The sequence below is a fragment of the Phoenix dactylifera genome, unplaced genomic scaffold (assembly GCF_009389715.1).
Source record: "Phoenix dactylifera cultivar Barhee BC4 unplaced genomic scaffold, palm_55x_up_171113_PBpolish2nd_filt_p 000366F, whole genome shotgun sequence".
NCBI classification, from domain to species: Eukaryota; Viridiplantae; Streptophyta; class Magnoliopsida; order Arecales; family Arecaceae; genus Phoenix; species Phoenix dactylifera.
The window spans coordinates 196,651-215,037 of NW_024067820.1; the positions used below are offsets into that span (position 1 = coordinate 196,651).

The following is an 18,387-nucleotide window of genomic DNA, read 5'->3' on the forward strand; positions in this document are numbered from 1 at the left end:
GGGATCATCGGATCTTGTAACATTTGCAGATCCGGGAGAAGCCATATCTTCTCAATTGGGGGATAGCTCGGGCAGATGCACTTCTAGAGAGATAGAGTGCTGAGACATGGGTAGATGGAGAGCACCATTAAGCTCTCAGTTGATCGACTTTTGAAGCTGGAAGGGAAGCACAGGCGGCTGGATCACTGTGGCTCTGATACCATGAAGAAGCTGGGACTGATGAATAGTGAAGACGTTGGCACAGATGAATAGTAGTTGATATGATGAACAATGCCACGAAGAATATGATGAAGAGAGGAAGAAGAGAAAGGAAGAGAGAAGATTTAGTTTTCATTCCAGCTTAACATCTCTTACATATTACATTGGTATTTATGGATCTATAGGTAAGAGGGAGACGGTTACAATTTGTAGCTATCATCTAACAGGGAAACAGAATTTTGGTGAGAAAGAAAAACTGATTTCAGGTAGACTGTTATCAGTCCAGCTGGGTGATGTAAGCTACTGGAGATCCGTCAACATATTTAGTCTCATATCAATTATTTGCTGGCTAGATCTTGAGTATTTATACAGGATTAAGGAATCCAAATAATATCTTCCAGCTAGCTCTTTTTTTTTTGGTGAGATTTTGAGTTGACATCAGGTTGTACAATAATATAAAGAAGAAAACTACCATTTGAACTTCAAATTTAATATATATATATATATTCAACTGGCACGATACAAATGAATGGATGAAATCAATCCATACTTAGTAATGCTTGGGGTATTGATACAACTTATTGCTGATGAGAACTTTGAACTCCAGCTGACATTGAAATATTATGAAGCTTCAAAGCAATCCACTGGAATATGGCACTCCAGTCTGAGGCAACCAGTTATCCCCCAGAATAAAGTTGCTCACCGTGAAATTGCTCGCGTCGGTGCTATTGATCACATGAAGTCCCGGCCATGTAACACGATTGCTGGTGTCCGAGCCAGGGCCAGTATTGTTGAACTCCGCGTAGTACAGAGTGCTCAGTGCAAAGTCTCCATCCCATGGCATCCAACCCCGGGGGTCAATTGAGCTATCCATGAATGACTCCATGATCACCGTCCTTGAGTAATTCTTCCATGGCCTACCAAGGTATGTGATCGTCGACCCTCTATCGGCGGCAAGGTCGGCTGCTGCACGAATGTTGCAGTCCTGGACGGTAGTCCCGGTGTTCTGGTTCGGGTCGGTCCGGCCTTGGGCTGTGATGGTGTTGCTCTGGCCTTGCATGGGCAGCCTAGAATATATGTTGCAGTTCTGGAACACAACAGCTGCGTTGCCAAATATGTAGTCTACTGTGCCATAGATGTCACATTCTCTGTAGAATTGCCTCATGGAATGAGTGTAAAGGGTGTCTTGGTAGCCTTCAAAGCTGCAGCTGTAGAAGGTGGAGAGATCGGCGCCGTTCCGGACGGCGACTGCTTGGTGTTTGATGGCACCGGCCGTGTTTTGGAAGGTCATGTTTATGGCCACAAATGCTTGTCCAACAACAGCTGCAGCCCACATAAATTAATCAAATAGATCAGGTTTCGTATCCCAAGTGGGGACGCCAAGATTAAGGTAAAAGGATTAGAAACTCTTTTTTTTAAAAAAAAAACATGATCTGTCAGATTGATCCTAGTGTGAAATTTATTAATTATTTTCATTCGAGAAATGATTATTGGCTTAGTCTTTGGAGTGTTTTGACTTGTGATTAGTGCTGAAGTAACTGTGGAGAACATTTCCTACGTTAAACTAGTCAAAGTGCTGAGTTGCTAACTTTCCACTTCCTACGCTTTTTGCCCTTCAACACATGGCACGTGAAGTTGCGAGGTGGACGTATGTCACACGTGGTCGATTTATAGGTCAAGCAAGCGACCTTAATTGGTTTTAGCGATCATGCATGGTTAAGGTAGAAGATAATAATTTTAGTCATATCGAGGTAAGATGCACAACAATCGAGTTATATGTTACATGGTTTTGTTTAGAGAAATCAAAGTACTTGAATGGGATTTTTTTATGGTAGACTTCTGAACTTTAGAATTTTATACCATCATGGACAGCTACCATAGTATCCATCTCGGAGACAGGCAGCTTTTCATCTCATCCACAACGTGCCGTGTATTGCGCTGAAAAATATCAGAACATATTTTTGAGATAAATGAGAGCCGTCCTTTTCGAGATGGATAATATAGTGGCAAAAATCTAAACCTCAAGAGAATCGGGCCTCTAACAGTACTAGATTAAGATGATGTCTCACTGCCACGTTGTTTGACACCTAGTTGTTGATCAAGAATAACGCCTAGTTTGGAGTCAATGTTAAGAGCGAAAAGACTTCAAAAATCACCGAAAACCAAGAGCTAAAGCCAAAAATTCACTGTCGAAAGTTTGGACTTCCGGTGACCATTATAGTAAGAACAAACTTACCTAAGGTTGCCGAGTTGAAGGTCGTCCACCCATCAACAACGCTATGGTTGCCGGTGACCACCGTCTGGTTAATCCCATCTCCGATCATCATCAAATACTTCTTCTTCTTCGAAATCACCACGTACTCTTCATAGACTCCAGCATCCACGTATATCAGGTAGTAACCGCTGCTTCCATCCAAGTTATCAGGAGCCGAATCCACGGCGTCACCAATGGTGGTAAAGTTCCCACTCCCATCCTGGCTTACCACCACAATGTCATTAACCAAGACGGCGTCCGTCGCCTGGAGAAGCCTCCGGCCGGTCCTGCCCTCAAAGAGCTCTCGGCTGGGGTTCGACATTTTCAACGGTAAGCTCCCGTCCCGGCCGATCTCGACTTCATGGAACAATAAGCTCCTCCCTCGGAGGAGCCGGGAATTCGGGACTCTTGAAGGGACGAAGGCATGGTGGAACTTGGTCTTCTTGTTTTTTGGGACCCAAGCCTTGGTGAAGAGAGCTAACGAGACACCGTAGAGCTTGGTTCCATTGGAGAGGGGAACGGTGAGGCCATTTTTGACGGACCATGCCGAGGCGGTGGCCTGGATGCCATCGAGGCAGGTCTGCTGGTTAGTGAGGAGGGCTGAGAGGAAAGTTTGAAGCTTGTCAGCCTGAGGGTCGAGCAGGTTATTAGTGGAGTTCAATGTAACACCGGCGGAGGTCAAGAAGTCGATGTTGAGCTGAGATAAAAGTTGGCAGTCTTCCAGTGCTCGGATGGCGGTCTGGGAGAGGGTGGAGGGGCGAGCGAGATAGCGGTTGATCAAATTTAAATACTTCTGGGCATTCAAGAGCGATTTGGCGAGGGAGAAGCGGCCATAAGTGTAGAGGTTTTGGACGCCTCGCGGCGGGAGGACCGACTTGCAGAAGTTCGGGTCAGGTGTGGAGTTGCATGCGGTTGTCGGGGTGACGGGGGCCAATGGTGGGGTGTCGGCGAGGGAGGGAGTGAAGAAGAAGAAGAAGAAGGAGGAGGAGAAGAGGAGAAGAAGAGCAATGGTGTTGGAATTCATGACCTTAGATGGATTGGAGGTTAAAGACTTTTGTTTGGAATGAGGGTGGTAAGGGTCAGGGGATCTTATACATATATATATATATAGATGAAGAGGCTTTGAGAGGTTCCATTGTCCTTCTATCATTTTTTTATTTTATGTTTTCTAATGCAAGTTAGGGTCAAAATGGGTGACTTGAGAGATCCAAAGCGCGTGGAAGGAAGACGCTTGTGGAAACGTTGGAGCAACGACAGGGAATACAAAGCTGGCACTAGATTTATTAACAAGTGGGTGATGGGCAAAGGACCGGGGGCTGTGCTCTACTGCTCTTGGGATAGCGATGAACCAGGAAGCAAGTCGTGGGGGAAATTTCAAATGTTTGGCAGGCTGGATATTTGGAAAGGATTGTCAAAAGGAATGATCTTTATTTTTAGTTGGGGTAGTAAGGCTTAATGCGCGGTAGTGTCTTTAGAATTTGAAGAACCGTAAAAGATGGGCCAGGTTTGGCAAGTAACATATTTGTTTATTCGATTTGTGGGGGAAGTTGTGGAGTGTCCCAACATATATTTATTTGTTTTGTCCAATGGAGAGGAGGCATATGTTTGATAGATGGATAGAGTTTGTACCATCTAGAAGTTTGTAGCGGATTTGGGATTAGACCAAATCCGGGAATTGGAGTCAGCTTACATGGCGAATTAGCTATGATTTAGAGTGGTGGTTGGGAGTGGCATTAATCTGTTAATGAAAATATCTGCTGAAAAGGCAGCAAAATTATGATAGTTTAGGAGAATTGAAGGTCTCCTCCATGCTTTCCGCACTCTATTGAGGAAACTAAAGGAGGGGAAAGTTCGCTCCTCTAATTGGACGAGGTTATTTACTGAAAATATGGATGATGGTTCTTCGAGTATTTGATAAAGTATATTTTAATTTTTTTGTTTTTCTTGTTTTCCTAAAAATAATAAAAATTGTCAAGAAAATAGCTTGGAGAAGGGTCTTACAATTTCTTCTTTTTTTTTAAATAAAAGGGTCTTATAATTTTCACCATTGAATCAAGGCTATCTTGGATTGTTATTGAATTGTGTGCTTTAATTTAGTAGATTTTGTTGAAATTCAAGAATTTTGAATGCATAAACTATATACAATGTACTGGAGGTAAAGATATTAATTCTAAGTTTGCAAGCAGATTTTGTTGAATCTAGCTCTAAATAGTCACAGCCTTAACTTGAGTGAAATTCCGAGATTCCATCCTCTTGTCAATCTAGCTCGACTTGTGTCAAGTTTGAAAGGTTAGATTTGATTTTTCCTTACTTCATTTTTATTAGAACGAATCACGGTTCTTCGAGTTCGATTACCTTGGGTCTAATTTTGTGCATGATCCATAATAATCTGTCCATCCAGCATTCCTTTGGTTGCCTCTCCATTCTAATTGAATGCATGTCACCAATGAACAATTAATTATTTATTTCCACTAGAATATCTAAATTAACGATCATTTCCAGCCTAATCCAAGTTTATATATTCTAAATCCTGAGAATTAGTAAGGATGAATTTCGATGAAAGCCTGCCTGCTGGTGGTGGTAGTGCTGGAGTGGCATTTGTGATTAGACACCACGGCTCCAGGCTGATTGTTGCGAAGGGATGTCGTTTTTTCGAGGCTTCAGTATTTGGGACGAAGCTCAGGGCAGCATGGAAGGAGCTCTCCTATACAAGACCTGTGCTAGAGGTTGGTTGTATCATCCTGGAGAGAGACTCAGCCTTATTGATTGAGCGCTTATGGGAAGAGGGTGGGAGGAGGCAGAGCACCCCCTTCTAGGCGACACACGATGGATGTTGCAGGAGTGTCGTACTATCTAGGTCAGGCATGTTCTTCGGGAGGCAAACCAAGTTGTTGATTGGGTCGCCTCATATGCTGCTCATCATTTCGGAGAATTCCTCTGGACTCAGCAGTTTTCTGTTTCCTTTGCTTTGTATAGTCTTCTTGCTAATGATGTAGCTAACTGTGCTCATGCAAGAGCACTATGAGCAACCGATGTACTAAAAAAAATAGAAAACTGATGTTATATGGCAGAATGACCACCGACATCATATTAGGATCGCGACTCATCTTAAATTAAGAAATTAATATCAAACCGAAGCCACTCTCGATGTCAAACCTCACGAGAACATTACATTATAAGTCCACTATAGATAGAAAGCAACTAAAAATTGTTTGTTCGTATGCTTGACTTTGACATAAGTGCACAAAAACAGATTGTCCATTGTTGTCATCTCTAGGCTTAGTAACTAATGGCAGGCACAGAAACGCGGTTTCTCTATTAATTGATCCAACTGGTAGGAAGAAACTAGGAAGACGTGCATGTGATAATATTTCATGGAGATAATTCCCTCTCTCTCTCTCTCTCTCCCCCTCTCTCCCTCTCCGAGGTTTTACTTGCATGTTTTCCGACATGCTTTGGTCGCGAGGTGGGAGGGGCTTCTTTTATTCTTCCTTCCTCAATATTAAAAGAAAGAGCTTTAGCCAAAAAAGGGCTTTAGCCGTGAGAGTAGGGAGGACATGGAACCCGGCCGGTGCAAGTCTTTCCAAACCAGACAACAAATCATTCCTTCTCCGGGTCCCTCCCAAATAATGAGGTTAGGCCATTAGGACTCGGTAGTTTTATGCATCAGATTCGAAGGATTTGGAATGGAGACTAATGGAGTCAAAACGGAGAAGAAAAGAAGTGCAGCTGGTATTGGAAATCATTGGAGGCTGAACGCGGTTGGTGGTGTTGACGGTGCTCGTCAGCAAGTTGGTTGTTGGTGTTTTAATGCGAACTCAAGCGATGGCAGCTACAGCCTACACGAGTCGAGCCCGCTGTCAGAATTTGACCAGGACTGCGTGATCCATTTGCCTAACCTTGGAATGGAGGCGAAGACGACTTTCTGACCGGGTAGGCTAAATCATTTTAAGCTCTTGACACGATAATTTCCTGCAGCAATCTGATTCTCAAACAAAAAAAAAATCATGCAGCGATTTTCTTTTTTTTTTTTATGTATAAACAACTTTCATGTCGTAGGTTTTTTTTTGTAATATGCCATTTCCTGATATGATATTAGTAGATTGGAGCATCAACATTCCAGACATTGTTTAATAGGAAAGATGAGCTTAAGTTTTTGAGAAATACTCTATAGAGCCAGCATAGCGACATGTTATGTATGGTACGTAAACCTATCTTATTTGATAGCCGTCCATCCCTTGATGGTGATTTTGAAGCATGGCACGCATACCCCAAAGGATCCATGCTTGGATATCAAAACTGGAATTAGTAGGATGATTTGATTGATTGTGAAAGTTGCCGGCCTAGTGAACCCTAATTCCACCAAACAGATGAATCAAATCTTCCACCGGGCATGGTCAAACCACATCACTTATCTAACTTCTCCAGGCTAGACCTCAGGCTGTAGGCCAGGCCGCCTCCGAGCCCGAATCTGGACTTCATATTTGGGCCTGGTCTAGGCTCGGGCTGGACCTTGGCCAGGCTACATGTCTACACAAGCCTGGGCCTAGCCTATATAGCCTGACCCAAACTCGGCCTGGCCCCACTTCAAGCCTTACATGGGAAGTAGAAGAGAGGGGAATAGATCTCTATCCATGTTTAGTTAGCGGGATCAGGTTGTAGCACCTGACTAGGACCATGTTTGCCGAGCTATGGTACTGCACGGTACATACAGAAATTGCAGTTCGGATTGGGTCCGTGGGTAGGATATTAGCCATATAGCCCCCCGGAATATGTGCTTGTTCGCATGAAAATTAACACATAACTTGGGGTGGTTTATGTATGATGAGTGTTAGATGAGCCTTTGAAAGAAGTCATTCACATTTGGCTGACTATATATGTTGTGGGAATAAATTATCTTGGACTTAATCCCACATCGACTGAATAGCGAAAAGGTCTGTGCCTTAAATGGACGGCTTGATTACCCTTCCCTCAGGAGACGCTTTTTAAAGGGCAAAACCGTTAGGGGAGTAAGCTGCCCACGACACGCGTCGCGCGATATGTACGCACTTCCCCAAAGCGGACAATACCTTCTGTGGGGATGCAGTCTTCTTTTCCTGTTCCAATTCGGTGGGGGCTAAGGTCCCCCCGACCTCAACAATATATAACCTTTAAGCACAAACAATGGTTGGAACCTTTAAAATTTCTAATAAGGTATAGGACCCAGGAGTGACATGGCCATTTTTGATACAAACCAAACCCTGCCAAAATGAGGGATATAAACTACAACATCTTCAAACAATCAGAAACACATGCTTCATAGATGGGAGAAAAAAGAAACATAAATATCTACCTGATTAAATCAGCTGTGAAAGTCACACCAGTTGCCGGCACCCATGACAATCCGTCGATGAACCGCCGCACCGTAAAGAAGCTGGCCAGCGACGCGTCACGTATGACATGATAACCAGGCCACCGGACTCGCCCACTAAGAGCAGCACCTGGCCCATAGTTCATATACTCCCCGTACCAGAGAGTGTTCAGTCCAAAATTCCCGGCCCACTCCAACCAGCCTGCCGGCTGCACCTGTGAGCTCAGGAATGACTGCATGAACACAGTCCTCGAGTATGGCTTCCATGGTCGGCCGAGGTACGTGGGGTACGTAGCATGTACGAAGCTGTTGTGGATCGAGAAGCCCGTTTTCTGGTTCGGATCCTTTCGGCCTTGGGCGGTGATGGTGATCTTCTGGTAGGGCAATGGCTTTCTGGTGTAGATGTTGCAATGCTGAAGCACAACAAGGCCATTGCCAAATATGAAGTCAATAGTGCCATAGATGTTGCAGTCGCGGTAGAATTGGCGGAGGGAGTGGGCATAGAGAGTGTCCTGGTAGCCCTCGATGCTGCATCGGAAGAAGGCCGAGCGGTCCGAGCCAACCCGGAGGGCGACTGCTTGGTGGTTCTGCGGCCCGGCGGTGTTGCGGAAGGTTATGTCCCTTGCAACAAACCCCTGGCCGGAGACAGCTGCACAGATTCATAAATTATAGCCGTTAGCCTGCAAAAGATATCTTGGTTCCACTAAAGTTGGCGGATTTGACAAATTGGGATCGGTGGGCTCCCTGATTAATGGGTTGGGTTTTCATACCGAAGAGGCATTACCAATAGGGCCCATCGAACCCGCTGAAAGAGATTATGAGGAAAAGAAAAGGTGAAGACAGAATAAAAAATTATACAGCAGGGGATGGCATAACAAAATAGGTACTATTTGTAACAGAGGTTATGTCGTTTGTTTGTTTTTTTTTTTCAATATCCTATTCATTCTGTAAAACTTTGGAAAATATTGGATGGGAGTATGGGACCAAGAATGAATACGGAGAAATTCATTACTGCGAGCTGAGCATATGCGTAAGCATTCTTTTTTTTATTTGTTATCAAATTTTGAGGCCTAAAACTGATTTTTAGCGGTTAAACCATATTGAAAACCGGCTGATAAAATCCATGCATATGGAATGGACTGCATGGAGAACAGAATTGCATCAAAAAAATATAACATGTTTTTCTACATCCATGATTTTCTTTCGCATGCAACTATATATGCATATAAAGATGAAAAAAATAGCAAGGCGTATTAAACGGAAGCATAAAATGATGTTGGCAGCCACCCTCGGATATGGAAATAAAATCAGATCTACATTCCAACTTGCTTTGACTGAACCAATTGATGGGGTTGAGTCATTTAGCAGGTCTTATAATTTGGTGGACATCTTGGTTGATCCAAGGAAGCCCAACCATTTGCACCGCAATCCCAAATTAATTAGCTTAAGCCCACATTATTCCAATACCTCAATCACAAGCAAAGTAGGTTTATTTTATATTACTAAGGACAAACTTTTGTCAATCTAAAGAAGAATGGAACGAGCCACTCACCGAAGGTAGCAGTCCTGAAAGTAGTCCACCCTTGCATGAAATTCCTACCTCCTGTGATCACCGTCTGGCCCATTCCATCCCCAACGAGCATTATATTGGTCTTCTTCTTCTTCAATTCCACGTTCTCTTTATACTCCCCCTTCTTCACATAAATAACGTACCTCTTCGGACTCTGGCTTGGTGCTTGGTTTACTGCCTCGTTGATTGATCGGAACCTACCGCTGCCATCCAAGGCCACCACTGCATCCACATGCATCGTCTTTGGATCTGCACGCGTTAGCTCTTCTCCAATTTCGATCCATGGCGGCAATTCTAGATTCTGACTACTGTCACTAATATTTTTAATTGGTACATGGGGTATTATACTACGCATTCTCTTGTGCATCATGAGCAGATTGCTAAGAAGCTGTGACACTTCTGTCAAGCTCCCCTTGATGTAATGCTTGAGCCGACCATCAGTGCCCTCAAAGCCCTCCAAGCACGTATCCTGGTTGCCAAGCGCGGCGCTAAGCCATGCACGTAGATTCTCTTCATGATTCATGCTGCTGGTCTCTGACTCAATCCAACTCATTTCAGCCAAGGACCAGCCAAGTTCATCTACTGAGTAGCCGAGAAGCTCCACGCAGTCATGGATCGCCATCTCCTCGCGAAGGCTCTCAGAGAACGCAGCGAGCCCCATTGTGGTGTCAATTGCTCGTACCACCTCATCGATCGTTCCCTTGAGCGCGCCGTGGAGGATCGAGAAGGGACCAGTACCGAGCCCCGCCCGATGGCATTCGGCGTGGATGCGCGAGGTGCAAGCCTCATGGCTTGTGGTGTTGAAGCAAGCTTGGTGTACCAAGGATTCTTCGAAGGCATCTGCTGCTGCTTGAGGGAAAGAGGTATGGTTTGAGAGTGCATCAAGGGCGGGAAGGAAGAGGAGGAGGAGAAGGACAATGCTATTCGCCAATGCCATTGGAAAAATAAGATATTGAAACTATAATAGCCAGCGCTCTTTTATAGAGGTTCCTTTTTCTGTTCCTCAGGAGGGTATAGTTTGCATTGGAAGAAAGGTGTCTTTTTCCCTTTATACTTTTCTTTCTGCTCGCTCTATATTAATGCCAACTTATTCTGCGAGGCCTAGGTTTTGTGGCTTTGATCCACCACAGGATGCCACAGACTTTAGGATGTAATCCTTTTGAGCCTTCAGATATCATAAGGCATGACATCTAAAATCCTTTTGTGTTGGTGTGTTATTCCTTATTTTGCTTCAGATGGTTAATTTAGGGATTCTCTCACTGTAACATACGCAGACATCTTTAGGCCATAAGCCTATTGGATTAGCAAAAGTGCTTTAGTGTTGGTTAATTTTTTCATGATGCTAGATGTAAAAATATATATAGTTTGAGAAAAGACATCTGGTGCAGCTTTATCTCCGTCGAAAAATATAAATTTCCACCTATATTATGCGTTCAAAAGCAAAACCAAAGGAAATCGTTTCGATTACGCACTTCTATTCCACTTATATTATGGAAAGTGTCGACCATTCTTTACAATCGTAATGACCTTAATAAGTTTTCGCCAAACTATTACTGGTGGGCTCCAAGGTGCCGCCATGGGCTTAACGAACAAATTCCCGTTAGAGGGCATATCATGATGGTTAAGCTATCTTAAGTCAGATCAAATGAAGACGTCATTACGACTAATGACTGTTGGAGAGTCAAATGGGTTCTCAGATTAGGGAAGTAAGATGAGAGAATAAAGAGAGTAAGATGAGATTAGGCCTAATGAGAAATAAAGAGAAGTAAGATGAGAGAATAACATTAAGCCGGGGCCTCATGATGGACATTCCTTGCGTCCAGGGAAGGGCTGAAGCATGCTTCACGTACGTCTTATTTTATTCTTTCCGCGGAGTCATATGGCGTTATGCAAAGCACGTGATAGCACTCTCTAGATTGACAAAGTTTGCTACATTTGATAGATCTTAATGTTTTTAGAGTATATTTCGAAAAATCATAGATATCCACAGAAAAATTCTTATAAGCTACATTATCGCTAAAACTAGCCAATATTAGTGAAGCAATATCCTGAAGAAAAAAAAATTCTATTCCTATTGTTATTATATTGAAGGAAAATATTTTGTGCATCTCCTAAGGATCCGGATATTTGCAAGATGCCAGTGGTAAAATGCGCAGCAAAGCCCTTCATGAACCACTTACCCTAGAGCATGGTGCACAAATCTGGTCCGGCGCTCATTTGAGGTAGACTAAGGGTAATTTTATATTTATCTAACTACTACGATGGTCATGTATAAAATATTTGCAAATTAGGTAAGGTAAAAAAAAAAAAAAACCCTTCTTTGCGTGCGAGACCATCAACCCCTATAATAAAAGATACTACAGGAAAAACAATCTATCCCGGTGCTTTTTAGGACCTTTAGCGACACTTATAAGCGTCGGCTAAAACCCCACTGACGCAAAGCGAAGCGTCGCCAAAACGTTGGCGATACCGGAGTGGCAAAACTTTTTGCCGATGCAGGACGAAGCATCGGCAAAAACCGAGATTTGCCGACGCTTATAAAGTGTCGCGATAACCCAACAGACAAATTCGTCATGGATTTGCTCCTGGGTTATCCACATTTGCCGAAGCGTTTGAAGCGTCGGCATAAGCGTGCCGGGGTGTGCCACGACGTCTTCTACCGACGCTTAAAAGCGTCGGGAATTGTTTTTTTTAAAAAAGCCCAAATTCATATTATAAAACATACATTATAACAGTATAAACCTGTATTACATTGATACATTGACACAAATACTCAGATCATTCGAAATATAAATATTGTCATATCTGATTAAAAATTTGCTTAATAAGTTGATCATTACAATGTACTCTGAAAAATAAGAAACATATACATATCAAACTCATAAAAACTAGTCTAGATGGCATCAGGGACGAGATTCAGCTCCATCATCATCATCTCTACGAGCATTTGAAGTATCAGGAATCTATCAAAAAAAAAAAAAAGAGAAACATTAGAAGTTAGGAATAATGTGATACATTAACTCATATATCATAATTGATAATATGTAAAGTATTCAAATATATATAGTTATTTACCTGAGAAGGGAGAAATCGTTGTAACATGGATGAAATATTCGCAAGCTGAGACTGCAAATTTGCTTAGTTCTGCTTCAGCTCTTCAATAGTTAATTGAAGATAACGAACTTTTGCAGTGTTACTATCTTCTTTGGCATTTCTTGTATACGTGCCCATTGAAGACAATTGAGTGGGGATAACTCCAACGCCGTAACCCCTCACTCGACCATAACGCTCTGGGCCCATCAATTCAGCGAGCACTTGAGCTTCAATATGATTGGTCGCGTCGGATGATGATGACTCCTCGATGTGCTCTGAAATAAGATTTGTTGCCCTATCCTATATCAATCAAAAGAAAAAGTCAAATTAATGTATGCCAATAATAGAACAAAAAAAAATACAGCACAAGTCAAAGATAAATACATACAACTATATCTCTTGACTTCTCCCAAACAAAGCTGCCATTTCGGTAGGTGTGAGTCATCTTATAAAACTCCACCCTACCAGGCTCCCTCCCATTATCATCCATCTACAACAAAAAGTATATTTCAAGAGTATACATGCTCATGTAGAGGATGAATTTAAAGAGTTTCAAAAAAAACTTACGAATTCAGCTCTTCGCCTCGCATAAATCATGGAGCTTGAAGTATGAGGAACAGCCTGCGATGCTCGAGCAGCTCTACCAATGTTGGAATATGTCTTCCCCAAAAAATAATAAATAATGTAATTTATATAATGTATAAATTTCTAATCTATAATAATAGTAAATACAATCTAAGGTATTAAAAAATATATATACAACCTGAGCTCTCTCGAAAAACCAGTAGTGGACAAGCTCTCTCAACTGATCAGAGATTACATCTGGAGGACAAACACGGGCCACCTCCTCTTCAGTCATGCCCTCGTGCTTCCAATCCGCCTTTAGCTTCGCCTTATATTCTTTCCATTTGCGATTGACGGACTTCAATACCCAATATGGCTATTTGCAGGAAGGACAAACTTTTTCTACATCAAAGTCAAAAATGTTATATCAATGTTAAATCAAAAAATAATTGAAGATAGTAAGCAACTTCAATTCTTTATCTCAATAACTCTAAGAAGCTCAACCTTATACGAAGGAAGCATTTCATTCCATTTCATATAGTTGAGCGGACACAACTATCCCTTCCGCGCAACCGATCCTAAAAAAGTGGATAAAACGCTTACAGCCTTCTTGATGGGCTGCCCCAGTTTGTTGCAATGGACGACAATCTCCTCATCCTCACGTAGGGTCCACACGTCCCGTGCTCGAGTGGGCCCTCGTGTTCTCCTCACTCTCCCCAGTCCATCTATAAAATAAGAAGTCCATTAAAGGTAAATGATTTAAAATAATTAGATTGTAAGAGAAATTAATATGAAAACTATAAATCAAATTATCCAGGACGTCCACGTCATCCATGTCTGGACAATCTGCAGGTGGCGCGTGCTCAGACTAGGACCCGATCCTATTAAAACCATTTCTATTATTCCTATTGGAGATATAAATGTTACTTCAAACTATTCTTAATCCTCTTTCTCACCTTTCAACCATACTACTGTAGGTTTTTCCCACCTCCTCCTCCATCACTCAACAAAGGTTTAGGCGACCCTCCTTACTGAAGCTCTGTCAGACCTTCACGATGCATGCCCTTACCATCTTAATTAAAATCAACACCACCTTTCGACAGCAAAATCAAACAACAAATAAATGTCACTATGCCCATGAAATCACACACAAGCAACCAAGATTCCATGAGAATCCTATCCGGCTGCCAAATGATCCTTATCACGGATTCTAGTCATAACACGCAGATCTAAGGATGGCACTAGGCCGTTTCCAGGGCTAAATCCAGTTTTAGATTGTTAAGAGTATGGTTTCAAATTAGCCTAACCGACAGGCATCAGATCCATTTAGCCCCTCAAAAGACAAAAATTTAAGAAGAAAGCTTGTCGCAGCTTTCGATTAGATTGAATTCAGTGAAATAGCATAAAATTTTTCCCAAAAACATCAACTAATCCCTTGCTTGTAACGATCTGAATTGTTAATTGATGAGAGAGGAAAAGAAAACATGTCAGCATGGATAAGGATTGGAGGAAGAGGGATTAGGGACAATCGTCACCATGCCTAATCATTAAGGAAACCATCTTTGATAATGCATATATCCTTTTCAATCTAGGTATAAGAGGAAAATACCTCAAAACTTTAGCCGAAATTTTTTTAAACTGTGCAGCATCCACTTCATTCGACAAATCATGCTCGTCTTCATTTTGTTTTTTCCATCGTGATGATCCACATGTTCGGCACGAATTTTCATTGATATTTTCACCATGGTATAAAATACAGTCATTTGGACAACTGTGTATCTTCTCATATCCAAGATTCAAGTCTTTTACTAGTTTTTTGGCTTCATAAGAAGTTGACGGCAAAATAACACCTTCTAAAAATGCATCTTTTAATAATTGAAGAAGTATAGTAAAAGACTTTCCAGACCATTCATTCAAATATTTCAAATGGAATAAATGCACCTTAAAAGAAATCTTTGTAAAATTCTTACAACCCGAATATAGTTCTTTATCACAATCTTTCAGCAAGTTATGATACCCGAGTTATGTTATCTTCAGAGTCTATAGGTTTCTCAACATGTATAGATTCAGTAATGGTATGCTCATCACCTATTGGAGCTCCTTCTTGCTCTCCACTAAATTCTGTTAAATTTCTAATATTATGTTCAAGAGCATCTCTGAGTAAGCCCCTCATATCATCTTCTACAGTAGGATTTCTGTCTGTGTTACTAGATCCAATACTAGCAGTGTGTTCTATAATTAAGGGTTGGTTAGATGAAGACGACAAGCAAGACTCTCCATGAAATATCCATTCTGTATAACCCTTCAGAAAACCATTACGTAACAAATGTTCTTCAACAGTTTTTGGAGCGATAGCAAAACAATTTACACATTTTTGACATGGACAAAAAAAATTCCCATTCATTTCAGATTTCTCAAAAGTAAACTTAACGAAATTCTGAACTCCATTCAAATATTCGACACTGGATCTCGACTTATTTATCCAACTTTTGTCCATTCTCTTAAAATACTAATTGAACTGCAACTAATATAAAAAATAATAATAAACAAAATTAGGGTATGAATCCCTAATACAAACTCATAGTATAAAAATAATAAACAAAATTATACCTCTTCCTAGTCAAAAATTTAATCGACATCTCTATAACCAAGGGGCTATCCAAATAAACCCCTCTAACCTGTCAACATTGTCTAATTCATAAATCAGCAGGCAGCACTCCTTACCTTTCACAACACCATGATCAACCATGACTACATCATATATAGCTTATGGAGCTCCAACAAGCAATGTAGCATGGATCCAAGCATACAGTCCTTCACGCATTTATATAGAATGGGCTTTATCGATCTACTGAGATATACAAGACTTTGGGTTTCAACATTGGTCCCTTATATAAACCATAGTCCGTTTCTTGGACAAGTCAATTTTAAGCAAGCAACAAACAGATATATAAGAATTTGGGTTTCAACATTTGTTCTTAACCTTATATCAAACCTAGCCAATTTCTAGGGCATAGCAATTTTAAGTACCTGCCAAAGGACTTACAACAACAGTTTGGGGAATGTATGACCTACTTAATTGATGACAGAGTTTTATCTCACACAACCAGAAAGCAACCATGCAGGACTACCTTAGCCAAACCTTTTCCCCAGTTATGATAGATCGAGAAATATTAAAAACAAACCAAAAAACAGGAAGCTTATAGAAGAAAATGACAGTATGCATGAGTTGAACCATGTTCTCAAAATTTACCTGAGTGTGAGCCAGTACACGAACAACAGATGCATATTTCTTCAAAGTAATTTTTTACATGGTATAAAAATAGAACTGTGCCCTAAGTAATTTTCTTCCCAAATGATCCAATACCTTCTACGGATCTACAAAAACATCTGCACGAATAATCCAATACCTTCTACGGATCTACAAAAACAAAAATCCAAAAAAAGGTTTCTTCCCAAATGATCAAACACAAGAGGGATTCAATCAAACATACCAAGAATCTGATCAAACTGAACGAAAACAATGGAATCGAAAAAGGGGAAGAACAATAATATCTTCAAGGATCTTCCGGTCGGCGCCGCAGAGGAGCGGAAGGATGGGACAATGGTCGGCGCCGGAGAGAAGGGAGAAGGAGGGAGAGGAGGGTCGGCTATTAGGGCTTAATCGATCGAGGATATGGAGGAGGAGGGCGGCCGCGGGTTTTGATGGAAATTCGGTTTTCAACGATGCGAATAAGCGTCGTCTTGGGCCAAGTGTATGACGACACTAATAAACGTCGTATATTGCCAACGCTTTTAAAAGCGTCAGCAAAAATGCGTCATTAAAACCTCTTTTTCCTGTAGTGAGATGATGCAAAAAATTGTAATAGTTGATTAAGTAGTTGTAGTAGTTGGTTTCCTGATGACATCAAAATATTAAAGTATTATTTAAATTAGGGGAACAGTTAAAATACATGATATTCATAATCTATAATAGTTATTATAGCAAATAATACTAATAACTAAACAATGATCATTAATTAAATGTATGTGGGATGTATGCATATAAAGTTATACATTAGATATCAAGATTCTTCAAAACCATGATAAATGGTTGTTCATTTGTTGGTATGTGTAAAATAGGAAAAGACGAACCAAAAAATGTCTGCTCTCATGTGACACCAAAGATTACCAAACGATCTGAAATATATGAAATATGGTAGGCAGAGACATTGCCTTTTGGCCCATACATGTTTATAGAAAGACAAATGGAGTTGCAGACTGGGTGGCTTTTTTTGTGGCCAATCATTTTAGAAAAATTTTCTGGACTGGTGAGAAAAAGCTACCTAAAACGCTCCATAACTTATTATTTTTTAATTTTTTTAAAATATATTTGTACTAGAGTCACATGAATCATCAAATCATACATTGTAGCACAAAAGAAGAAAAAAAATAACCAAAGGAGGGAACATGAATTCCATCACAGGTAGCTAGAGGTCACTAACTGTCAATTCTTTGTGATGTATCGTGCCTCTAAACTGCAAATGGGACAGCATCTAGCACAAGCTATCCCCTGACCGCGTAAAGCCAATCACAGTGACGGGCAAATAGTATCTGTGACAAAATAAGATTTTTACTACGGGAGACCTTAGCAACAAGGTAGGTGGTTGATGCCAAGATAAACCGAGAGATAACGGTTGATCTAGGTTGAGACTCGAGAAGAAAGGTTAGAAAAAATAGATTATGAGCTGAGAATCTGTGTCACCTCCATCAGCATTATAAAAAAAAAGGTATAACTAGAATACCGTTCATTATAGCAACGACGAGAATGCCAAACAATTTCATGAATTAATATAAATATTTGATCATTAAAATTGATTTTGAAATATAATAAATAATTTAGGAAAAAAATGTCATCAAATATATTGCTATTATATTAGGTAGTCATCCCATTATATTAATTTATGATACCGAGATGACAAGGATAGAGAAATTAATTGTACCATATTAGTATCCACCTATCATACCTCAGTGGAGATAAAATAAATTTGCCATAGAGAAACTATGCTTCAACTGATCTTACTGCACTGGCAATCAAAACATTAAGGATATCCCTATCCTCGGTGGCAATTAGACTACGCGCTGCATCTCCTACCTTAATTATTCCAATCTTCGGTGGCAATTAGACTACGTGCTGCATCTCCTATCTTTGCTGCAATATGCATACGAAGAATTTATTCGGTATGTTTAAATATCCTATAAGAATCAGATCTGCAGGTAGACGATCCTGGTGCTCGCTATACCAAACTATATATATCAAACTTTGCTTACGGGTATATGGATTTTTTTTAATTTTTTTTTTTTTAAAAAAAAAAAAAG

At 40.9% G+C, this 18,387-nt stretch overlaps 2 protein-coding genes across 2 annotated transcripts; both read right to left on the minus strand.

Moving 5' to 3' along the window:
* Window positions 1-650: 650 nt before the first annotated feature.
* On the minus strand, window positions 651-3,520 carry LOC120105774 (probable pectinesterase/pectinesterase inhibitor 41). The gene is made up of 2 exons (XM_039118509.1): window positions 2,435-3,520; window positions 651-1,521 (listed from the first exon to the last, which is right to left on the minus strand). Exons 1-2 carry the CDS (start codon window positions 3,474-3,476, stop codon window positions 830-832), a joined length of 1,734 nt encoding a protein of 577 aa, XP_038974437.1. The 5' UTR covers window positions 3,477-3,520; the 3' UTR covers window positions 651-829.
* A 4,092-nt stretch (window positions 3,521-7,612) lies between these two features.
* Window positions 7,613-10,431, minus strand: LOC120105775 (putative pectinesterase/pectinesterase inhibitor 22). Its single transcript, XM_039118510.1, has 2 exons — window positions 9,355-10,431; window positions 7,613-8,451 (listed from the first exon to the last, which is right to left on the minus strand). The coding sequence occupies exons 1-2, from the start codon at window positions 10,307-10,309 to the stop codon at window positions 7,781-7,783; spliced, it is 1,626 nt and encodes a 541-aa protein (XP_038974438.1). The 5' UTR covers window positions 10,310-10,431; the 3' UTR covers window positions 7,613-7,780.
* Window positions 10,432-18,387: the final 7,956 nt, after the last annotated feature.